The sequence below is a fragment of the Bos indicus x Bos taurus genome, chromosome 9 (assembly GCF_003369695.1).
Source record: "Bos indicus x Bos taurus breed Angus x Brahman F1 hybrid chromosome 9, Bos_hybrid_MaternalHap_v2.0, whole genome shotgun sequence".
NCBI classification, from domain to species: Eukaryota; Metazoa; Chordata; class Mammalia; order Artiodactyla; family Bovidae; genus Bos; species Bos indicus x Bos taurus.
Genome location: NC_040084.1, coordinates 43,772,813 through 43,798,831, shown reverse-complemented (window position 1 = coordinate 43,798,831; position 26,019 = coordinate 43,772,813). Strand labels below are relative to the sequence as shown.

The window sequence follows — 26,019 nt, the reverse complement described above, 5'->3', positions numbered from 1 at the left end:
GAGTGGGTTGCCATTTCCTTCTCCAATGCAGGAAAGTGAAAAGTGAAAGTGAAGTCACTCAGTCATGTCCGACTCAGCGACCCCATGGACAGAAGCCTACCGGGCTCCTCCATCCATGGGATTTTCCAGGCAAGAGTACTGGAGTGGGGTGCCATTGCCTTCTCCATCAGTTGGTTTAGGATGCATTTCTAATCAGTTCCTGTGAAACACTGATGCTTCCCACTGTCTACATTTTGAGAACACTGCTCTAGAGAAAAGCAACCAGGAGACAACTGATGAAGCAACTGGGGTTTTCTGTTCTCTGAAGGAGAATTACGATATTAAGTTTCAAAACAAAAGATTCACTCAAAAGCAAGTTAAACTATATATGCACATACACCCTGAGGGCTTGGCAATCTTTTTCAATCTGACAACAAAAGCAACAAAGGTAAACAAGTGGAACTACATCAAACCAAAAATCTTCTGCACAGCAAAAGAAATCCTCAACAAAATGAAAAGACAACCTACTGAACGGGAGGAAATATTTGCAAATCATGTATCTGACAAGAGGTTAATATCCAAAAAATAAATAAAGAACTCATGCAACTCAACAGCAACACCCCTCCCCAAACAATGGCAGAATAGATATTTTCAACAGGTTGATAAAAAGTTCTCAACATTGCTAATAATGCTGCTGCTGCTGCTGCTAAGTCACTTCAGTTGTGTCCAACTCTGTGTGACCCCATAGACGGCAGCCCACCAGGCTCCCCCGTCCCTGGGATTCTCCAGGCAAGAACACTGGAGTGGGTTGCCATTTCCTTCTCCAATGCATGCAAGTGAAAAGTGAAAGGGAAGTCGCTCAGTCCTGTCCGACTCTTCGCGACCCCATGGTCTGCAGCCTACCAGGTTCCTCCGTCCATGGGATTTTGCAGGCAAGAGTATTGGAGTGGGGTGCCATTGCCTTCTCCGTGCTAATAATGAGGGAAATGCAAATCAAAACCACAATAAGGTATCACCTCACACCTGTCAGAATGGCTATTGTCAAGCGATAACAAGTGTTGGCAAACTGTTAGTCACTCAGTGGTGTCCAACTCTTTGTAACCCCATGGACTGTAGCCCACCAGGCTTCTCTGTCCATGGGATTCTCCAAGCAAGAATACTGGAGTGTTTGACCAAAAACAACAAAATTCTGTAAAGCAATTATCCTTCAATTAAAAAATAAGTAAATTAAAAAAGAAAAGAATACTGGAGTGAGTTGTCATTCCCTTCTCCAGGGGATCTTCCCGACCCAGGGATTGAACCTGAGTTTCCTGCATTGGCAGGCAGATTCTTTAACATCTGAGCTACCAGGAAAAAGGGAACCCAAGTGTGTTGTTGGTGGGAATGTAAACTGACTCAGCCAGTATTGTAAATATTCTTAGTTCTTTTACAACTGGTAACATACAGAATGGTGACTATGGTTCACAATACTTTACTGCATATTTGAAAGTTGCTAACAAAGTGGATCTTGAACATCCTCATCACAAGAAAAAACTTTTATAACTGTAAAATGACAGATGTTAACTAGACTTACTGTGGTGGTGCTCACTTTGCTATGTATACAAATATTAAATCATTATGTTGAAAACCTGAATAATATTTCACACCAATTATACCTAAGCCTAAGAAATTGAAAACTAAAATAAAAAGTTAAAAACAAAATAAGTTAAACTTTATAAGCATATATGTCTATATGTGTGCATGTGTATATATGGGGGTGGGCGTGTGTGTGTCTGTATGTATGTGTGTGTGTATATATATATATATTTGTTTTTTTAAGAAGAGGAATCATGTTGTAAATTCAAATAATAATTACAGGTTATGACTCCAACAGTGAAAAGCACTGATGTGACATATGTTTCTCTGCATTTTCTTACATAGGGTACCAACATTCATAAGAAAAAAGCTTTTTGAACTTTGCCAAACTTAGCTTACAAAAAAGTAACAATAGATTAGAAAGCATACATTATTTTTAAAGTTTTTTAACTAGACCAGAGAAAAATAAAACATATGATAAGGTAGTCTTTTCACTGGAGATGATTTGAAATTTTATTTAAAATGACATTACAAACTAAACCTTTGTATTCCTGCAACACTAAGAATTCACTAAAAATATTTTCAAGTACTGATCAGAGTTTGTGTGTGTGTGCTCAGTTTTGTCCAATTCTTTTGTGACCCCATGGACTGTAGCCCACCAGGTATATATCTAGTCTTATAGACGTGTACATTTATTGATTGCATCTCATACACAAAAATGTATTCTCTCTACCACTGATTAACTCTGCAACACATGACCATTCACTGATGCTCACATTAATGAGCATTCACTGCTAACAATACACTTATGCTAGTATAATTTGTAGTGTATTATGAAATAACTATCTAAACATTTTCACCAAGTTTTATTATTGATTATGTTTACTGCCAAGTATACTCAAAGAACTGTAAGCTATGATCCAAATCATTACCAAATTTATTTATTCATTCAAATCATGTAATTCCCAAGAGCAACCTTTCTCCAGAAGCCAAGTGAAGTATCTTTATGGTTTTACATTGAAACACAAATGCATAAACTTTTACATTTCCATCACTATTTCTAATTACAGAAAGCAAAATACCAAAAGATTGATGTAAAACACGTAATATAGTAAAATGCTTGTTTGTTCCACAGTAAAACTTAATTGAATGCTCAAGCAAGTTATAAATTTTCTCTAAGCAAATTCTTGAAGCCACACACACAGTTTCAGACTGAACCTATTAACCTTACTGTATTGCAGACAGAACCATAATGGAAATGACTAACTCAGCCATATGCAGGAAAAAAAGCAAGCCACAGTTAGTGGCTGGAAAGAATTGTCAAACACCGGGAACACATGGGATTGCTCTGTATTCACTGCCTTGTATCACTGGGACATTAACTGTCCTATCCTTCCAGATGAAATAGTAAAGAGGGTACTCTTTATTATTATTACATGGTAAAAGTAAATAAGAATGAAATTACACGCTGCTGCACTTGATCCAAAAATGGCACCCCACTCCAGTATTCTTGCCTAGAAAATCCCATGGACGGTGGAACCTGGTAGGCTACAGGCGTCACAAAGAGTCAGACATGACTGAGCGACTTCGAATCTGCTGACACACACTCACAACACTATCAACAATTCTATCAACATCTAACTCAACGCATCTCGAAACGAGTGTCTCAGAGACATTTCAAACTTTCGTCTTCAAAGCTGACCTTCTCAATTTGGCTTTGCTCCTCATCCCAAATCTATTCTTTAACTAGTTATTTCATATCACGGTATAAAGTGCCCCTACCCATCCAGCTGCCCAGGTCGGAACTCAGGAATGATTCCTTTCTTTCAACCTAACCTTGAAACCGTATACAAGCCCTTGTGTCCCCATCCTTTGAAGTAAAAGGCTTTTGTTTTAGTTTTCCAGGCCTCACTTGAGTCTCTAAAGCCTGACTCAAGAGTTAATGATTAGGAAATGTGAAGATGTGGAAACAAAGAATGATAGTTGTTGTTTACCATAAATCCACCACAGTAGAATCACCCAACTCACAGTTCCCTGAAAGATGGAAACACTCCTAAGTTGTTTTTATAGGAAGAAAACCCCCACCAGATTAAAACTGCTGACTGCAAGAATATAGATCCTAGACTGGTTAGAAACAGAAGACTGACAATGCTTGCAGCTTCACCTCGATGCCAACCACAAGCTAATCACGCTCCTTGTAGCCCCCTCCCTCACACTGCCTTAAAAACCTCTTCCCTGAAAGTCAGCAGGGACAAGGGGTCTCTGGAGCGTGAGCTGCCCATTCTCCTTGCTCTGGTGCCCTGCAGTAAATGCTGTATTTTCCTGCACCACAACCTGGTTGTCTGTCGACTGGCCTTACTGAGTGCAGGGGAGCAGACCCAAGATTGGTTTGGTAACAACCTTACTATCCAGTCTAACAACAGATTCTGTCAAGCCTTGCTCCAAAATAAACCCCAGATTTATTGACGCTTCTCCATCTGGATCATCACGACCCTAAAGACCACCATCACCTTATACCTGGACCTACTACTACAGACTCTCTCCCCTTCCACTCCTGGCTCCCTCTATTTCACTCACCATTCAGTAGCTAGAATGTTCTTCCATCATATTCTGTATCTCATCACTCTCCTGCTTAAAAATCCTCCTACAGCTTCCCACTGCACTTAGTATAGAAATTCTTTCCCCTGACTTAAAAGGACCTATATCATCTAGCTCTTTCCCATCTCTCTAACCTCATCTCATGTCACTGGCCAAGACACAGTGGTCTTCTTTCTATTCCTTAAAATGTACCAAATTCAATATGCCATTCCCCAATTTGACTAGTTTCCTCTAATCTTTAAGACTTGAGCTTAAACATCATCTCCTCAAACAGGTCTTCTATAACTATCTTAATAAAAACAGGCCCAATTCCTAATTATCTCTATTCTGAGCACTTCATTGCTTTCAAAACAGAGTAAGATCACTTCCAAAAGGAAGCTGTCACATAAGACTCATGGAAAGAACTAGATAATAGAAAAGTGACATTTTTGCTACACAGAATTTTTTTTAATGATGAGACTACAGGATAGACTGGTCTCACAAGTAAGAAGAGAAATCTGACACGCACACTAGAGGAGAAGGGTATCCCAGGGGAAAACATTTAAGTTATCTCTCACTTTCGGTGAAAGCTAAAAATAGGATTGTTCTTCAACATTACCTAGTACTTTCCCCCACCTGAGGGCCCTGCTGTTCCTTCTGCCTGCTGCTGCTGCTGCTGCTAAGTCGCTTCAGTCGTGTCCGACTCTGTGCGACCCCATAGACGGCAGCCCACCAGGCTCCCCCATCCCTGGGATTCTCCAGGCAAGAACATTGGAGTGGGTTGCCATTTCCTTCTCCACTGCATGAAAGTGAAAAGTGAAAGGGAAGTCGCTCAGTTGTGTCCGACTCTTGGCGACCCCATGGTCTGCAGCCCACCAGGCTCCTCCATCCATGGGATTTTCCAGGCAAAAGTACTGGAGTGGGGTGCCACTGCCTTCTCCTCCTTCTGCCTAGGAAGGTATTATTCACCCCAGATAAAAGCATGGTCCTGCTTCAGATCTTCATTTAATGTCATCCAACCAGTGATAACTTCTGTGACCCCCTGATTAAAAATAGCAATGCCCTCTCCCAACACAGAACGTTCTCTTTTTGCATGCTTTTTCTCCCATGACGCCGCTCATCACAAGGTGTATAATGCATTTTACTTCTATGTATACTTATTGTCTACCTCCCCCACTATAATGTAAGTTGCATAAGGGCAGGAAATTCAGTCTATTTTGTTCACTACTTTATCTTCAGTATGGATTGAATAATTACCTGTTCAATGAATTAATATTAAAATGACACCCGTAAAAGATGAACCAAATTATAGCATGAATGTGATGGAATTTTTTTGTGTGTCAATTTGACCAGCCATGGCTGCCCAGACTAAACATTTCTGAGTGTGCCTGTGAGAGTGTTTTGTGCTGAGATTAGCATATATGAGTATGTGGCATTTCAGTAGATGGCCCACGGCAATGTGGACATGATCCCATCAGCCGAGAATGTGAACAGAACAAAAAGTAAGGCAGACGAAACAGGAATATGCACCCCCCACCTTTTTTCTGCCCCATTTCTTGAACTGAGACATCTCATCTTTTCCTACCATTAGACTAGGATTTATACCAGTAGGATCCTTGGTTCTCAGGACTTCGGACTTGGACTGAATTACACCATTGACTTTTTTGAGTCTTCAGCTTGCAGAAGGCAGATTGTGGGACTTCTAAGCCTCGAAAATCACATAAGTCAATTCCTCATAATAAACCCCATATGTGTGTGTTCATTCTATTTCTCGGCAGAATCCTAATAAAAGGGGTATGTAAAAAGAGTGGGAGGGGGCTTCCCTGGTGGCTCAGTGGTAAAGAATCTGTCTGCCAAGGCAGGAGACACGAGTTTGGTCCCTAATCCAGGAAGATCTCACATGTTGTGGAACAGCTAAGCCCCTGCACCATAACTACTGAGCCTGTGCTCTAGAGCCCAGGAGCCGCAACTACCGAAGCCCATGTGCTGCAACTACCGAAGCCCACATGTCCTAGAGCCTGTGCTCCACAACGAGAGAAGCCACCACAATGAGAAGCCTGAGCGTTGCAACTAGAGAGAGGCACCCCCATCCCCCAAACCAGAGAAAAGTCACGCGGCACCAAGACCCAGCAAAGCCCAAAATAAATAAATGAACTGGAGGCCAAATACTAACAACAGATGAGATTTTGTATGAGAAATTATGTCTGTGACACCTAAGGCACATTGAAAAAAGAAGACGAAGAGTGTAGGAAGGTTAACAACAAGGATGAGATGCTGCTGCTGCTGCTAAGTCGCTTCAGTCGTGTCTGACTCTGTGAGACCCCCTAGACAGCGGCCCACCAGGCTCTGCCGTCCCTGGGATTCTCCAGGCAAGAACACTGGAGTGGGTTGCCATTTCCTTCTCCAATGCATGAAAGTAAAAAGTGAAAGGGAAGTCGCTCAGTCGTGTCCGACTCTTCGCGACCCCATGGACTGCAGCCTACCAGACTCCTGTCTGTGGGATATTCCAGGCAAGAGTACTGGAGTGGGGTTTATTTAAAAAAAAAAAAAAAAAAGAGGAAAAACAAAACAAGCTTCATAAACCATGCATGGCAAAGGAATGCAAGGAGAACATTATTGGGAAAGACAGTATCGTATTAAGAGACAACAGAGAGCTCAACTATCCAGCTTCTCTTTAGTTTCCATTTTCTTCAACAACAGAGTGATTTTCAAAGAAGAAATGTGTGAAAACATAGCTAAAATTAAAATGATGCTTCAAAAAACTCAGACCTAACAGCAGGTACTCGGCTTTAAAAATTAATGCAAGCCTTCAGATAAAGGAAAATTACTTCAGGGGACACGAAAAGAACTTAAAGATAGGATTACAAAACCAATGCCAATAATCTTATGAAACAATGGAAAATGAGAGAGATGCTTGAGGTCAGCAGACAGACAAATGCTTCAACCTAAAAATATGAATGGATTTTATCAACTGGTAAGCCTGACATCAATCTTTAGCGAAGTTTTATGTTTTTGAGCATTCAGAAAACAGTAATTAGCAGAAACCAGCATAAATTTTAAAATATGAGTAGCATCAAAGTGACTTATGCTTCTTTTTATGATGGTATTTAAGGGACTGGGTATCAAAAAAATGACTTATCTTGATCACCATGCCCTCGTCAGAATAGCCTTCTTAAGTGCTTCCAGAATTTATTAAGCTCTTTTCTGCTCCTCAGACTAACCCGTATCATTCCCTATGCTGGGAACACTTTCATCACAACCACTCTGCTCCCTATCCTTTCCTCTACAGCCCAAACCATAAATGTAATAATTATTCAAAGACTGTCTGTTTAATGTCTGCCTCCCCCACCAGGCTGCAAACTCTGAGGGGAGGAATCATGGCTGTTGTATTCAGCCCAGTGGCCCCTATGCCCAGCACAGTGCCTGGCACATGGTGGATTCTTATAATGGGCTAATCCATACTACCAGGATCTGGGCATAACTCTCCTGTACAGAGAGCTGGTTCCAAGACTTGATTAAATATCAGAGGATAAAGTCTGTGAAGAATATAAATCTGTGAGCAATCTTGGTGGCATTAATCTAATTTCTATAAACTCAAAAGTGGAGGAGGGGTGAGAATAGATGAAACAAGACTGACCATATACTAATAACTGCTGAGGCTGGGTGATGGATATGTGGACACTCGTCACGCTATTTTCTCTGCTCTTATTTATACAAAATGATCCCAGTGTTCTCATGACTGATAAAAAAAAAAAAAAAAAACACTGAGTTTTTCTAAAGAAAGGAAGTTTACCAAATAGTGACCTTTCATTAAGACAAAAGCTTCAAGAAGAGTACATATGCTTCCTATTGACAGTTCAACTTAGGAATCTCCTTCCACACCACTTACACATTGGAACAGCACTGACACTAAGATAACAGCACAGAAAGGAAGCTTCAAGATAGAGATTTAAGTCCAAAAATCTCTTGTCTTTCTGTTTTAGTAGTCTTTCTATGATACCCCATTTATTTCTAGAAAACTTATCTGCTGCCTTGTACCTAAGTCCTGCTTAAAAAGGCCAAGGAGGAAAGGAGAGGTAAAGTGAGAAAGAGGGAGAGAGAAATGATAAACCATAACTATTCTTCCAGGAAATCCTCTGGAAATATCTAATCATCAGAATTCAAGTGTAAGTGATTACCACTGGACAGTCATGAGTTTGAGTCTTGTGAGGTATAACCACCTCAACATTTATAAGGAAACTCCAGTTTAGAGAGAAGAGTGATCTACTATGGGCACACAACTAGTAGTAGAGAAGCAAAGAAAGACCAGGCCCAGTGCCTTCTTGGACCAACAGATTCTCAGTCCAATACTCAGTCTCAGCCCAGCCGACAAAAACCAAGCAATGCAAACACAGACCAACTATCTCTATTGTATAAGCCTGCTAGAATCATTGTTTTACATCACCTAACAAGCAAAAGTATTTTCAAAATGCTACAACTTATCATAAAATTCACCTTTGGTTAATCACTGCTGCTGCTGCTGCTAAGTCTCTTCAGTGCGACTCCACAGACGGCAGTCCACCAGGCTCCCCCATCCCTGGGATTCTCCAGGCAAGAACACTGGAGTGGGTTGCCACTTCCTTCTCCAATGCATGAAAGTGAAATCACTATTTTCTCTTAAAAATCAGTTTTAATTTAAAATGGTACATTACCAAATAATGCCTCTAAAACATAACTTAGCTCAAAGGATTAATAATACTTTATAAACAATGTAAATTTTCAATAATTAGCAGTCAAAACTTGCATTTATTTGAAGGTCTATGGAACTTATTTGATATCATCTTTTCTTCTTTGGTATACCCAGAAAGTCAAAGCTAAAAACTGTCATATATTATCTTAAAAATATTTTTTAGAGATTTCTTCAAATCTCTAGCTTAGAAGAAGAACCTTCTGACATTTAATAGAAAATAGCCTGCAAACATAGTGACAAGTTCCTCATAAATAATAAAAATGCTACTTTCTTTTCTTTTTTTGTGGTCATTACCTTTGTTTCAAGGAGAGCTTAGATACTCTTGTAACTAAAATGAAAACCGGTAAAAAACACTGAAAGGCACAGTATGTCTTAAATGAGTTTTCTTGGTTTCAAAAGCTTTTCTTATTTCTCTTTCACAGAGACCTGAAAAATTAAAATTAGCATTTGAAAGTATTCAAAAATTGTTTAAATTGTTTAGTTGCTATGTTCTACAGGTGCAGTTCTGAATGAAATAAATTTACCATCTGCTTTGTCTCAGTTCTGCCAATTTACAATTACACTAAACAACAGGTGAAACATCTTTGCCCTAACAAATTTATAAGACTTTCTTTTGGATGGAAAAATTCTTAAATATAAAAAATGACTTCCATATTATAATTGTTACAGGTACTTCCTCTTTTTTACACTAATATTAATCTATTTATGAAAAGCTGTTAACATTTCCTGGCTGTACTAGATAGGATTAAAATAAAGGAGTCAGTCAGTCAATATTTATTTTGTCCATTCTATGCCTAAAGGTATACTTGGTACTGGGGATACAGAAAATGCATGATATACTATAAGCAAGAGAAAGTTATATTCTACCAGAATACATAAACCATAACTATACCAGAGTGTGAAACATGAGAGCAAAAATGCAGATGAATGGACAAGGAGCCGTAACAGCATGAAAATATAAATGGTTCTGCCTCCACCTGGCTGTAAGTTTCATCAAAACAGGATCCATGTTTGTTCTATCACTGCTGGGTGATCACTAGCTCCTAGTATGGTGTCAGGTACCTGATAGATGTTCAAAAGATACTTCGTTGGCTAAAAAAACAATGAAAGAGGCAAGATTTCATGTAGAGGGTGATAACAGAGAGGAACATTAAAACATTAAGTAAAAAAATAAATAGACTAAAAGAAAGGAAAAGGTTATTCCAGGAAGAAAGAACAGAATGAACTACTACACCCACCTTTCACCAATTTACCTTAATGCAGGCAACAGTCAACATTTTACCCAGCTTAAGATTTCCTAAATGTATATTTCACCTTTAAAAAGTTGAGTTTCCACAGGACTCCACATGTAGGATTGAGTGTGTAAACTCAATCATTACCAGTACCAATAAAACCAAACATAATAGCTACAAAAATAATTTATAGCTAAAAAAGGAATAAAGTATAATTTAACCACATACCATTTTAAGTTGGAGTTTATGAAACTCAATTTGAAAAGTACTTTAATAAAAGTGAAGTGAATAAAAATAACTTTAAAACAGTCACACAACCAAGAAAGACTATATAAGCTAAGACAAAAACAGGAAAAAAGGAATTTTAGGCCAAAAAAATTGCAACGAAGGCAGTTATTAGACTAAATCTGATACGTTTATACCAAGTTCTGAAAGTGTGACATGATGAGTCATGCTCTGCATGCGTGCGTGCTAAGTCACTTCAGTCATGTCCAACTCTTTGCGACCCTGTGGACTGTAGCACACCAGGCTCCTCTGTCCACGGGATTCTCCAGGCAAAAGAACTGGAATACTGGAGGGGTTGCCATGCCCTCCTCCAGTGGATCTTCCTGACTCAGGGATCAAACCCACATCTCTAATGCCTTCTGCATTGGCAGGTGAGTCCTTTACCACCAGCGCCACCTGGGAAGTCATGCTTTAGATCAATGGTAAATAAAAGCTATTGGTTTAATAACCTGTAGGCTCACAAATGTTTTGTAAAAGGGTTAGAGAGTAAATATTATAAGTTGTGGGCCACATGGTCTCTTCCAAAACTATTAACTCAGCAGCTGTAGCATGAAAACAGCTATAAACAATACTTAAATGAACTGGGGTGGCAGGGGTCTAATAAAGCTTTATTTATAAAAACAGGTAGCTGGCTCATGACCACGGTTTGCCAGCCCCTGTTCCAGAGTTTCCAAAGTGACTTCTCAGTATTTTATCAAGACAGCTTTACTTCCTTTCAAAGTCTTTCACATAAACTATATTAGCGTTTCATAAAATCTTCTAAAGACACATAAGAAAACAAAGCAGATATTCTTTTGTTTTACAGATAAAGAAACTGAAGCTAAAGGGATTGAGTGACTTGCCCAAAGGAGCTGCCAGAAGAACTGAGACTAAAAACCACACCTTTGTTGTTTTCACAACTCTTACCTATCACCTTCTGTACCCAATTGTGCAATGCCCCAGCTGAAAGAGTTCAATCATTTTTAGAATCCTCTGCAGAATCCCTGGGCTCTCTATAGCTGACTCATCATCCTCATGATAGATTTCAAGAACATCTATTTAAAAGTCTATCTACATTATTTACTTATATTCCGAAGCCAAATTACTCTCAGATCCCTTCTCTCTTTAGGATATTTCTGTCTTATTGCATTTAAATAATCTTATTCATAAGCCTCCTGAAACGCCACTTCATCTACAAACAGCCAGTCAGGACAAAGAAAAAGTACTCCTTCTTAAGGGGTTGTAAACTCTTTTGATCACTTAGTAAGAATATATGTACTCAGTAATACAAATGAGGTGAAAGGCCTGGTGCCTTCCTTTTGCAAAGCTTACAACCTAACTGATACATACGAGAGGCACAAATACAAAACTAAGGAGCAACTCCATGTAACTTGGATCAAATATAAGAAACTTGAAATAAACGAGAAAATTTATAGGACACGTCATAAAACATATACCTTTTGTACTACAGAAGTCAAAGACAATGCCCTGCAGTTTTCATAATGAAAGTTTAATAAATACTAAATAACTACAGACATCTCTTTGACATGGTAATTATGCAGTACAAAAGACAAAACTGTATCATATTTTTTCAATTATTTTGTTTTAAGGGAGTAAGAGGGGTTTCTCTTATTCTAGTTGTTGCCATGAAAGAGCAGCTTTCTTATTGTGCCAAGTTGGTACAATAACTATCAAAGATGGGAAAAATATAGACAGTCCTTGCTCTGCACAGTAGTACACAACTGGAAAAGTGATCATGCAAGATGAAACCATGCAAAGTGATCCTAATAATGAGAAAATGTACAACTGTCTATGACCTTTTAGAAAACTGTCAAAACATTAAAAACTCTGATGGTTATAAAGGCACAGGAAAATGAAAAAAGTAAAGAAAACTAATATTTATTTAGTACGCTGTGTTATTTATAGTGCACCAATTAAAACATTAGGAACACGGAGAATTGAAGGACTTTATTTGTAAAACTCAAGCACAATTTAAACAGTGCTTGCTTTCTTGACATATAACTTACAAGCAAGCATCTTTCCTGAACCTTGGCAAACTGTCATACTCCTTTCTAAGTTTGGATCAACTTCAAACATGTTACTTGCACTTTCAAGGTCAGAAATATCCCTGTTCCTTTAATGAGATATTTTTGCCAGCATCAATCCCTCTGGGATAATTTCATCCTTTTCAACACAACCAGTTCACTCATGTGTGTGGAAGAGTTTGCCTAAACTAAGTTCCTATGGCTGCATTTCTGAAGTCCCTCAATCTGGTAGTGTCAAGAGTCTCACAGTTATATATTCTAAAATTCCACTGCATTTCATTCAAATTTCACTTTCAGCACTATCACTTTTTGTTTCTTTGCTACACTTTCATCTTTCTTGGCTAATTCCCCCTTTCAGTAATCCAGTTTTACAAATGTTACAGGAGTTTATCAGTGGATACATGGAAGCAACAATGCTTCGTGCTCTGTGAGTGAACAACGTAACAGCTGTATAAGGACCATTCACTGACAAGATGCTGAAAGGAGTGGCATGATTGGTCACTGATTATGACGTGTATCTGCTGTCACATAATCACTGAAGAACTTGCATTATTTAACTAAAGCATGTTAACTGAAATTCATGCAGATTTGACCCATGCAAAGTGAGAAGTGCCTGTACACAGAACTGTGTGAAGACACTGGAGGGCAATCAATTGTAGGCAAGGTTAAGGAACTATGATCTCTAAGAGACAGAGAACACAGCAGTAAGGTGCAGACTGCCCTCAGCTTTTCCCTGGAATGTATTTTCTAAATCCCAGCCAGGAAAGGGAGAATCTGAGCACAAAGCAAGGCTTACTGTTCTGAGAAAGCAGAGACTAGAGTCTGTGCCCCTACACAAGTGGAGGTATTTTGGTACATTCAGAGGGTATTCAGTTACAGTTCCAGAAAGATCATGACTATAAGTAAGGCCACTTTTCCCAGAAGCTAAAAACAGGAAGTTTATCCTGTCTTATGTCATGGGCAAAGCAATCTAATGCTAGGAAATTCAGGAAGAGAGGATGCTAGAACAGTACAAGCTAAGTAAGGGGTGACCAAAGGTAGCTTCTTTGTGAAATTTTGTGCACAGAGGCTGCAATTTAAACTTGTACCACCAACCCTAAGATGTACCAACTACTCACAGGATACAGTTACTTCATACTTCATAAAGTGGTATTGTGAAACTAAACACTGCTATATTTACCATTTTGTAAACCCATCCAGAGTTGCTTGTGATCTTTTTTCTGCATTTCATTGATTACTTGACTTTTGTGCTTTAAAGCATCAGCTTCTTTCACACAAGACATAAAATGAGCTTCAATTACATCCTTAGATGGACAGTGTAGAAGGTCCTTTTCTGGAAAACTCTATCAAAAGAAAAAAATACACATATTAAACAGGTATGCTCATTACAAAATTAGTGCCTCAAGAACTGTTATCTCCCACAATTTTTCAATATTTTAACCAAACCACCTCATACCTTCACAATAGAGATTTTGACATAACTCCAAATATTTTAAAAGTTTACTTAAAAATCTTTAGCTATCTGGCATAGTCTGACTTTCTCTAATCCCTGTGTGATATGGTATGAATTTATACAACTTGAAAAAAGATATGAAAGAGCAATTCTAAAAATATTCGGATGGCCAAAAAGTTGTCTCAGTTTCCCTGCCCTGAACGAACTTTTGGGCCAACCCAACAACTTTTTGACCAACTGTACCAAGTACTAGCAAGAATGAGGATGGAAAAGCAAAATGGTACAACCACTTTGGAAAACAGGCTGGTAGTTTCTTTAAAAAAGCAAACAAACATTTATCATCTGATATTCTGTAACTAGTATTTACTTAAGACCAATAAAAGCATGTGTCCACACAAAGAATTGTATATTAATGTTCATAGCAGCTTTTTTTGCAGCAGTAAGAACACAGGAAACAACCCAAATGTCAACAGGTAAACAAATATATAAACTGTGGTATAAACTTATCCAAGTGTGCACTTTTAACATGTATAATTTGCTTTACGTTAATTAGAGCTTAACAAAGCTGTTAAAATGTAAGGTCAAATAGCTAAATTTACATTCTTTACCTTCACTGAATCTTTTAGGCAGTTGAGGCAAGGATCACTGGACAAATAGCATTTATGTAAATGAGATGACTAATGCACTTTTCACCAAAAAAAAAAAAAGATATTAACAATAACAGCTAACTCTAATATAGAACACTTAGTATGTGACACTGTACCAAGACTTTTAATACGGATTATATAATTTTCATAACAACTCTTGAGGTAAACATTACTGTTATTGCTATTTTACAGATTAAAAATATATATAAATATAAAGCTCTGGGAGTAAATACAATCGCACAGCTTGCAAGTGGTGGAGCTAGGATTAGTCTGACTCAACAGTCCCAGCTTTTAAACCACTATGCAATACCACTTCCTCCCTAAGACCTAAATATGTATTTAATGATTATATTCAAACATTATCTTACCAAAACAAGATATTGTTCTATAAGTCCTTTAATAAAAATTGAGTCAAATAATAATGGCAGAAAATAGCACTTAGTTACAGCCTACTCAAGCTATTGTATTAACAGAAAACACTCAAATTACCCAAGTCACAGATAGCTCCTAAATGACAAGGAAATTTACCACAGATGCCTTCCTACCAAAAGAAAAGGCACTTGATTACCTATGGCTATCTCCTAAATCACATTTTTAAAATACAAATAATCAGTCACATCTCCCTCTATTCTCACAGAGTTCAGGCCCACAGCTTCTGCTGAGTAAAACATGAGCCACTATATAACTACCCATTACAGCAGAAGGAAACAGCTGAGACAACCAAATTGTCTCTCTTAGGTACAAAAGGATTCCAGATTCACAGTGCTCTTGAACTAGAAGCCCATGAAAAATTAAGATGGATGCTTTCAGACACAGGCACACAAAGGCAAAGAAGAGGAGAAAATATAAAATTTCGTAACAACGAGAAGGCAAAAGAGTATGCGTGACAGACAAAACTAAAAGATGAGAGAGATATGGGCAACAGAGAGTGTCCATGCCTCAAGCAACTTTACAGTCAGCTATATTTGCTTTCTATTAGCTAGACTGAAGGGATTTACCCTGGCTTCTGGACCAGGACAAAGAATTGAGTGCATATCATATCAATTCTATTACAGTCAAGTGGACAAGCATTATGATAATTATTGCTATTTAAAAAAATTTTTAGTTTTGTTATACTTGATCTATAAAATTAGATGGGCTTTATTCAGATATTATACAGTTCACTGTGCTGCTAATTATCCATTCTGGTTATGAATGTGTGGCAGAAAATATAAAAGTTCATACTCCAAAAAAAGACTGTTTTCATGTAGTCTGAATTATGACCTGAAAAGTTGAAGTGTTAGTCGCTCAGTTGTGTCCAACTCTCTGTGACCCCATGGGCTATAGTTCACCAGGCTCCTCTGTCCATGAAATTCTCCAAGCAAGAATACTGGAGTGGGTTGTCATTTCTTCCTCCAGGGGAACTTCCCAACCCAGGGACTGAACCCAGGTCTCATGCATTACAGGCAGATTCTTTACCATTTGAGCCACCAGGGGAAGACCTAGTTGAGCTTAAAAACTGTTAGAATTTCTTAAAATTGTATGCAACCTGATTATGAAAAAAAAAAGGAGTTAGATCTCTCAAACCACCAGTTTGAGAAATCAGGAGGAAAAAAAAAAAATCCCACCATTTTTTATTGCTGCATCAGCACAGGCTGCTAATTCCTTCAATGGCTCTTACAACCAGAATGGTACTGAGGTTTTGCTTTTCCCAGACTTCCATTGCTTTGCAGGTTTCTAAACTTCTAATGCTGACACCTATAACCAATAGCTGACAATTCCAAATAATCAGTCTTTATAGTAAAAGAGAGGGGTCTGTCAAGAGAGTGCGTATTTGTATACCTACCCTTCCACAGAGAATGCCCTACATCTCTATGTAGGAGAGAGGTGGACTCTAGTGAACTCAGGGGAAGCAGGAGAGCAGAAACAGCCTGCTATGCTTAGGCAGCCATAGCAGCTGAATTAACAGTTGCCACGAATACAGCGTCAAAGGTCTCGGCCAAACCCCTCAGATCCTTTTTATGAAATGCTCTTCTTCCCATGATGACCTTGCGCTGGGGTGGGAAATCTTCTTTTTGAAAGCTTCACAATAAAATTACAAGCAGAATCTCTATTTGTTACATTACATTTCTAAATCTCTTCTTACATAATCTTGTCAGTCCAAACAAATTCTTGCAAATAAAGGCAGCAACTTCAACACCATGTTTTACTTGCTTTCATTTATCTTCCAAGTCAGAATCCTGATAAACTATATCTAATTTCACTTTTACCCTGAAAGGTTCCATTTACTTATGTAATATTACCTGTGTCCTTTAGATAAAATATTAATCCAGGCAGCCTGGAATATGTCCAGACATATTAGAAATAACCAAATAATACTAAATGAAACACTAAATTGAAACAACTTACAAAGTGAGTGCGGGGGAGGGAGAGTCCATTCAATCTATTAATAATAGTATCATAAGCTGTATTATGACAATAGAGCAAAACAAAAAATCATCTTCCATGTAACGCTGAGTCCTCCTCCTCCCTGTTTCCCACCAGCCATCAAGTTCTGTTCAATCTCCACCCTAAATAAATCTGAGAGTTTTGATGAAAATGGGTACTGAATTTTGTCAAAAGCTTTTTTTGCATATGTTCATCACATCATGATTTCTCTACTTTTTCTGCTAATGTGTTGAATTTACATCAATTCATTGACAATGAAAGTTGAGTCACTCTTGTATTTGTGGGAAATTATAACATGGTCACGGTGTATTATCCTTTTTCACGTTGCTGGATTTGATTTGCTTGTATTTTTCTGAGTGTCTGCATCTAAGCTCATCAGAAATGTTGGCCTGCAATTTTCTTTTAATATCTTTACTACGGCCTGTAAAACAAGTTAGGAATTATTCTCTCCCCTTCTATTTCTGGAAAAAGTCTAAGGACTGATATTGTTTAATTCCTTAAATATTTGCTAGAATTTACCACGCATGAAACTAGGCAAGGAATTTTACTTTGTGAGAACGTTTCTTTTAAATTACAAATTCAACCTTTATATATATATATATATTTAGGGGCTATTCGTATCTGCTACTTCTTTTTACTGAATTTATCCATTTATCAAATTTACTGGCATAAAGTTGTTCATAATATTTCTTACTATCCTATTAATACTTAACAGGATGTAGTATTTTTCATTCCTGATATCAGAAATTGTGTTTTTGTACTATACAAAGTTTTTCAATTCCCTCTAAGCACTGCTTTAGGTGACTCTCACCAACTTTAATATGTTGTGTTTCCACTATCATTCAGCTTGAAATACTTTAAAACCTCCCTTGTGATTTCTTCTTTGCTGTTGTTCAGTTGTTTTGTCAGACACTCTGCAACACTATGGATTGTTAGCACACCAGGCTTCCCTGTCCTTCACTCTCTCTCAGAGTTTGCTCAAATTCATGTCCATTGAGCAAGTGATGCCATCTAACTATCTCATCCTCTGCTGCCCTTTTCTCCTTTGCCTTCGATCTTTCCCAGCATCAGGGTCTTTTGCAATGAGTCGGCTCTTCATATCAGGTGGCCAAAATATTGGAACTTCAGCTTCCACGTGAGTTCTTCCAATGAATATTCAGGAAAGATTTCCTTTAGGATTGACTGGTTTGATCTCCTTGCTTCCAAGAGACTCTCAAGAGTCTTCTCTAGCACCACAGTTCAAAATCATCCATTATTTGGTGCTCAGCCTTCTTTATGGTCCAGCACTCACATCCATACCTGACTACTGGAAAACCCATAGCTTTGACTATATGGACCTTTGTTGGCAAAGTAATGTCTCTGCTTTTGAATATGCTGTATAGCTTTGTCATAGCTTTCCTTCCAAGGAGCAAGTGTCCTTTAATTTCATGGTTGCAGTCACCATCATCAGTGATTTTGGAGCCCAAGAAAATAAAATCTGTCACTGCTTCTACTTTTTCTCCTTCTATTTGCCATGAAGTGATGGCACAGGATGTCATGATCTTAAGTCAACTGTTCCATGTGAAGTTCTAACTGTTGCTTCTTAACTTGCATACAGGTTTCTCAGGAGACAGGTATGGTGGTCTGGTATTCCCATCTCTTTAAGAATTTTCCATTTTGTTGTGATCCACACAGTCAAAGGTTTTAGCATAGTCAATGAAGCAGATGTTTTTCTGGAATCCCCTTGCTTTCTCTATGATCCAATGAACGTTGGCAATTTGATCTCTGGTTCCTCTGCCTTTTCTAAACCCAGCTTGTACATGTGGAAGTTCTTGGTTCACATACTGTTGAAGTTTAATTTAAAGGATTTTGAGCATAATCTTACTAGCATGAGAAATGAGCACAACTGTATGGTAGCCTGAACATTCTTTGACATTGCTCTTCTTCGGGATTGAAATAAAACTGAATTTTTCCAGTCCCATGGCCACTGCTGAGTTTTCCAAATTTGCTGACATATTGAATGTAGCACTTCAATAGCATCATCTTTTAGGATTTTAAATAGCTCAGCTGAAATTCCATTATTTCCACTAACTTCGTTGGTACTTAATGCTTCCTAAGGCTCACTTGACTTTACACTCCAGGATGTCTGGCTCTAGGTGAGTGACCACACCATCATGGTTATCTGGGTCATTAAGACCTTTTTTGTATAGTTCATATGAGTATTCTTGCTACTACTTCCTAGTATCTTCTGTTTCTATTAGGTCCTGACTGTTTCTGTCCTTTATCATGCCCATCCTTGCATGAAATGTTCCCTTGATCTCTCCAACTTTCTTGAAGAGATCTCTAGTCTTTCCCATTCTATTGCTTTTCTCCACTTCTTTGCATTGTTCATTTAAGAAAGCCTTCTCATCTCTCCCTGCAATTCTCTGGAACTCTGCATTCAGTTCAGTATATCCTTCCCTTTCTCCCTTGCTTTTCACTTCTCTGCTTTCCTCAGCTATTTGTAAAGACTTCTTAGATGATCATTTTGCCTCTTGCATTTCTTTTTATTTGGGACCCACAAGTAAGTAAGTGAGGATTTTGCAGACTCATCCTTTAGACAAATGTGGTCACCTATTTTACTTACACATATTAACCCTTCCTTAAAATTATATTGGCGGTGGTGATTTAGTCACCAAGTCCTGTCTGGCTCTTTGCGACCCCATGGACTATAGCCCGCCAGGCTCCTCTGTCCATGGGATTTCCCAGGCAAGAATACTAGAGTGAGTTGCCATTTCCTTCCCCAGGGGGTCTTCCTGACCCAGGGACTGAACCCACGTCTCCTGCACTGCAGGCAGGTTCTTTACTGCTGAACCACCAGTGAAGCCCAAAATATACTATTATCACCTTAAACTGTCATTTCTGTTTTAAAGAAAAGGTCATCTTTTCTATTTATCATTTATTTACCATTTCCAATGCTCTTCATTCTTGCCCATAGCTTCTTTCAGTGCTTTAACATATCATTCCATTTTCCTTCGTTCTCCACTATTTGATGAAAAGTCAGCCATCGTTTACCTACTGTTCTCTTTTATGTGTCATTTTTTGGTGGCTGTTTTCAAGATTTTCTGTTTATAATTGGCTTTCAAAGATTATAATGTGCCTAGGTGTATTTTTCTATATAGTTATTTGCTTTAGATTTGCTGAGCTTCTCTGAAACACAGACTTGTGTTTTCTCCTCCAAATTTGGAAAATTACTAACCATTGTGTCTTTTTACAAAAAAAAAAAAAAAACTGAGATATAATTCATATACAACTCATTTTAAATTGACCATTTTGAAGACTAGAACCCAGTAGTTTTTAGTATGCAATTTACTATAACATTAATGTGGTATCTGAAACCACATCAATAAACATTCGACCTCTGTTACATTAAAATTACTGATGCTAATCATGTACTTTGAATGAATCTTTTACACATGCATAATTTTACAACATCATGCACTGGTTATTTGGAATATATTTGTTTACTAAGTTAAGGGTAAATGTTCTCCAAATGTTTTCACATTACCCTGTATAAAATCTCTTAAAATCTGACATGATGGTAAACCAATCATAAAGATTCTAAGCCTTTCCTATCATTATTACAATCCATCAACTAATTCAATCAGTAATTACAGACAGCCTAGAATCCAATGCCAGCTAGGTACCATAAAATGTGTGTGAGTGTCTTTTGTGTTTTTCACTCATATATCTCAGGCTCCTAGAACACTGCTTGGCTGGTCCACAGTAGACTGAGTATTAGTTGAATGAATAAATAAACAGGTAGGTATGATGTATCTTAACCTAGATTTCAAAGTTTTTTAGTGTATGACACACACACACACACACATAATCTAACTACCAGAATTACTTTGCAACATAATGGGAAAGACCTGCTAGGCAACATGGAACCTCTACACTTATGCTTGAAGTAGTTTTACATTCATACTATCCTGAACATGAATTATTATACATACAGGCAGACTTGGCTTTTCATAGTAACTGAAACTCATGTATACCAGAACCATGTCCTCCCTCTGTATGGTTTCATAGTAACTAATGTCTGTGGGAACATGGTGCTATCTAAAGCATTTTAGTCCAAATATTAGGGAAATAAATGTCAACGAACCACAAATTCAATTTTAGAAAAATGGGAAGGAAAGCAACTTAGAAAGATATGGAAAGCCTCTGGGCACTCACTTTTTTTTTTTTTTTTTTTTGGGCACTCACTTTGAGTAAGTGTCCCAGCTAAGTCACTTCAGTCGTGTCCGACTCTGTGTGACCCCATAGATGGCAGCCCACCAGGCTCCCCCGTCCCTGGGATTCTCCAGGCAAGAACACTGGAGTGGGTTGCCATTTCCTTTTCCAATGCATGAAAGTGAAAAAATAAAGTGAAGTCGCTCAATCATGTCCAACTCCTGGCGACCCCATGTACTGCAGCCCACCAGGCCCCTCCGTCCATGGGATTTGCCAGGCAAGTGTCCCTAATGCAAAGCAAATCAGACTTCTAAATGACTTTTCAAACTCTTAACATGTTTCGCTCCCACTATATCTCACATTTGAGAATCACTGCCTAGTGATCAACTAATAGAAGGGGTCCTGTCCTTCAGCAGTACTTGTGAACTGCTTATGCGGTAGGGTATGGAAAATCAGGGTGGTTAGACAGAGAGAGAGATGAGATTTTTATAAAAGACCGAGACAAAATTAGGTTACAATAAAACTAGCCTGGAATCTTGAAAAACCACAGGAATTAATATTTCTCAAAACAGACTTACATCAAGTCTTTGGCTTTCTGTCTCCTAACACTTCTCTTCATTCCATCAAAACAGCCTTAGAGTTACTCATTGTTAGGTTGCCTCCTTCCCCATTCTCATGCCTACATGCACTCTGGATTTTGCTGTCCCTATTTGAGATTTTTTTAATGAAAATAATTCCAAAATATTTAATTTCAAACATGGAGTGTCTAGCTCCAATAAAGAACAGGCACTCATACATTAAATGTTTAAATGGTTGTGCCAAAAGTTAAAAAGAAATCGAAGGACATCTTACACATAAACACAAATGGTAGTTTAGCAAATAAAAGTATCATGGGAAAGCATAACAACTTAAAATTCTACTCTAAGGCTATTTACTAAGTAGTACCACAAATGAGACAAATGGAATATGCTATATAGACTATACCTTAAAATGTACTGTGATGTTCCAAGGAAGAGCTGAACTTGATGCAAGAAGATCAAATAGCAAACCAATTGGATAATGCCTAAAAATTAAAGAGTACATTATAAGAAAAAATTAATATTTAAAGTTAAACTACAAATGCAAAATAAATTTCAAGTACATTTTAACATCAAGTATTAGGGGACTTTAACCACAAATCACAGGAAGGTGATATTTTACAGTTACTTGCTTGGGCTAGTATGGCAAGTTTTCAGGCATCAGGGTTTTATTCCCCCCTAGCCATTTCATTCCCCAGGGAATTTTCAATATACATAATGAAACTGTACTAAGAAACGTTTTATCAGGCATGAGCACTGTTATGTCACAGTATTGCAACACTTAATTATCATATCAGTATTCATTTTGGATGATGAGCTTTTTTTTAAAACAACTTAAATTTTACAATTTTAAGAACTGAGAAGAGTACCTAAAGGGGCATGAAATCACTTATTTTGTACTTATTACTATTAACATTACAGCATATAAATTTCTAATCTTCTCTTTATGCAAATAATTCTAAATATAGATTAGGCTTATCCTTTACAAACTATTGTAACCTGGTTTTTTTTTATGTAACAATATGTCAATATTTTCTAAAGTCACTGAATATTCTTCTATAACCTAAATCTAAAGTTAAAAAAAAAAAAATAAATTAGCGACTTCTAAATAAGAGAACATTTCCTAATATAATCATTACTCACAGGGAAGCAAATTATTTAGTATCAAACAAGTTAACAATACAGATCTTGCAGACTTCAAAGAACAAACCTTATTTTTTACACCCTTTTAAAGAATCTAAAGTAACTTAATTATCAAAATTAAATAATCCCCCCAGCAAAGGCCAATAGAGGACTGCTTGGTTTTATGCACAGCCTTGTTCTTTCCTCCATAATATATTAGTGAATTACTCCTAGGTTTAAGAGCGGAAAACTTTGAAAATACATCAGTTTATTTCAAAATGAGTGACCCAAATATATTACCTGACCAAAATTCAAATATTAACTAACAGTATTTATGTTTGCCTACTATACAAACAAAATTATAATCTACATAATATAACTGTGGAAAAATCATCAGTCATTAGAGATCATATTTTTATTTAAAATGCATTCAGGATGAATGCCTTGCTAGTAAAATAAAACAGTGAGTAGTTTTAGTCATGTATGTGTTATATCTCTTTATAAAACCCTCAAACTTTTAACTGAATGTCAGTAACTAACACAAATCTTTCAAAACTAGAAATGAATATTATTTTGGATCAACTAAATTACAGCATGCTTTCTTTAGTAAATTCTGAAATCAGGAAAAAAATCCAGCCTCAGTTAAAAACTGAAATAAAAACAGTAATTTAAAAAATACTGCACTATAAACAAGTTATAGATCCTATACACTTCTTGTCCTTCTCTCTGACCTCTTAAAATTGTACAAGCTCTATGTAACGCCATACATTTTCACAAAATAGACCTTTTTTAAGTCTTCACGTCCCTCTGAGGTATCTGTAATCAGATTAAAAATGAATGTGGGTACTTAAACTAAAAGAGCATACTGTCTTCCCAACTCTATGGGCCTTCCCAGTGGCTCAACTGTAAAGAATCCACCTGCAACACAGTAGACACAGGGGATGAAGGTTTGATCCCTAGGTCGGTAAGATCCCCTGGAGGAGAGCATGGCAACCCACTCTAGTATTCTTGCCAGGAAAATGTGATGGACAGAGGAGCCTGGCGGGCTACGGTCCATGAGGTCACAAAGAGTTGGACGTGACTGAAGCGGGTGAGCATGCACGCATCCACATAGTTAACCTACTGGATAGATTCACCAATAAGCCCATAAAATGACTAGCAATTCAGTGTCGTACACATTTTCTACTGTTCAAAAATGGAACTATACACAAATTCTTAAGTTAAATCAAATATTATTTTAAAACAACCTATAATACCATTTAAAAATCAAGTATAATTTAAAAAAAAAGTATTTGAGGTGCGCTGGGACGACCCAGAGGGAGGGTATGGGGAGGGAGGATGGAGGAGGGTTCAGGATGGGGAACACAGGTATACCTGTGGTGGATTCATTTCGATATTTGGCAAAACTAATACAATATTGTAAAGTTTAAAAAAAAAAAAAAAGTATTTGAGTCAGAATACAAGTTATATGTAGTAAGATTCAATGATCAATTATTTTTTACCCTCAATATTAAAAAAAAAAAAACCTGTAAGTGCACAGAATCTCAAACAGGGTAGATAAGAGCTGCTGAATGCATAAACCAAGATCCATAGAATAGTTAACCCTTGTTATACCAATAAAAATTCAATGGGCCCAATATTAGATTGTGAACTTCTTTTCTGTGCAGTTATAACTATTTTAAGATTAATATTTTATAACTTTCTTTCTTAAAAGTCTTCCAAAACTCACAATGAAAACTCACTTAAAAAAAAGGGAATAAGATTAGCAATTGCCATATGAATTCACTGGACCTTTTTATAAATCTAAGGTATACTGTGATATCTTGGTGATCTTATTTTTTTCCTCCATCTTGAAAAATTTTGCTACTTTATTCCAGGAATTATTTCATCATTATCAATTATTCCTAACTGGAAAAAAAAGATTGATAAGATTAGTAAGAATGGAAGAATAATGTTATACCTAGAAGAAAGATATAATAATTATCCTTCTTCCATTTTCTTACTTTGTCACCTGAAACATTATATCGTATTTCAACAAAGTATAAAATAAGGATGCAGACCTCATCTTTGGAGTCTGCTTTCAGCTCTCATTAACACAGGTGAAAATTCAAAATGTCTTATTTTCCACCTATATTGACAGAGAAAGACTACACAATTAGATAAATCAAAAGAGTTTTGCAAAGAGACACAAACCAGTACTTTAGATTTTAATGACATTGGTAAAATGATCATTTAACTAAAATCTCAGACTATGAGTCTTTAGATAATATCCTTTCAATGAATTTTATAAAACTTAAGAACTAATGAATGAACAGTGTATTTCTAAGGACATATGGCATTCTTATCCACATAATCAAAGAAAGTATTTCTTCATATAGTATTTTATGAGTAGAACCTAAACTATTTCATTTTTGAAAAAGCAAGAGTGTCAGTATTCTTATCTTTAATGCTATATGTACTCTGCAATTTTCTTGACAGTTCAGTTCAGTTCAGTCACTCAGTCCAAGTCTTTGTGACCCCATGAACTGCAGCACGCCAGGCCTCCCTGTCCATCACCAACTCCCGGAGTCCACCCAAACCCATGTCCATTGAGTCAGTGATGCCATCCAACCATCTCATCCTCTTGTCATCCCCTTCTCCTCCTGCTCTGACAGAAAGTGGGCAAATGTTAAAAGCAGATTTGTAAACAAAGATGACTGGAAGGAATTAGATGATGTAGAAATTAAAAAGAACTGGACTGAATGTTTACTCATATAAAAAAGAAATTATTTTACAATATAATCATGATATAAGGCTTTAATAATTTTGCAAAGCACTGCTGTTAAGCGCACAAAGAGCCAGAAGTAATGATAAGTTAGAACCTCATAGAGGTCTATTTGAATGTTTGATAACTAATGAGCAGTTATTTGCATTGAGGACACTGCCCATTTTTGATATATATACATTCAAAACCAGCGAAAACATGGAGCAAAAATTTGAATTTCTGTATTTAAATGCTTAGTAAAATTTCTAATAAAGTTATTATACACCATTCCTTTATTCTTCTCTAAATTATTTATAAAGTGACTTAAATATACATATATACACACACATATAAAGTTTACTGGTCTGAGTAAATGATGATGATTTTTCTTGATATACTAAGGATTAGGATGGAAATTTAAGTATGATAATTTCTAAAATATATTAAAATTTAA

At 37.1% G+C, this 26,019-nt stretch overlaps 1 protein-coding gene across 4 annotated transcripts in view; it reads right to left on the bottom strand.

Moving 5' to 3' along the window:
- The window catches only part of ATG5 (autophagy related 5), a 115,110-nt gene that overhangs the window by 62,632 nt on the left and 26,459 nt on the right, over positions 1–26,019 (bottom strand). For all 4 annotated transcript variants that reach the window (XR_003512603.1, XM_027551305.1, XM_027551306.1 and 1 more), the window contains 2 exons: positions 22,107–22,185; positions 13,582–13,744 (listed from right to left, as the gene is read on the bottom strand). Coding sequence is in view for 3 of the 4 variants with exons in the window: in XM_027551305.1 (XP_027407106.1) it covers positions 13,582–13,744; positions 22,107–22,185 (242 nt within the window). In the remaining variant the exon portion in view is untranslated. The remainder of the gene's footprint in view (positions 1–13,581; positions 13,745–22,106; positions 22,186–26,019) is intronic.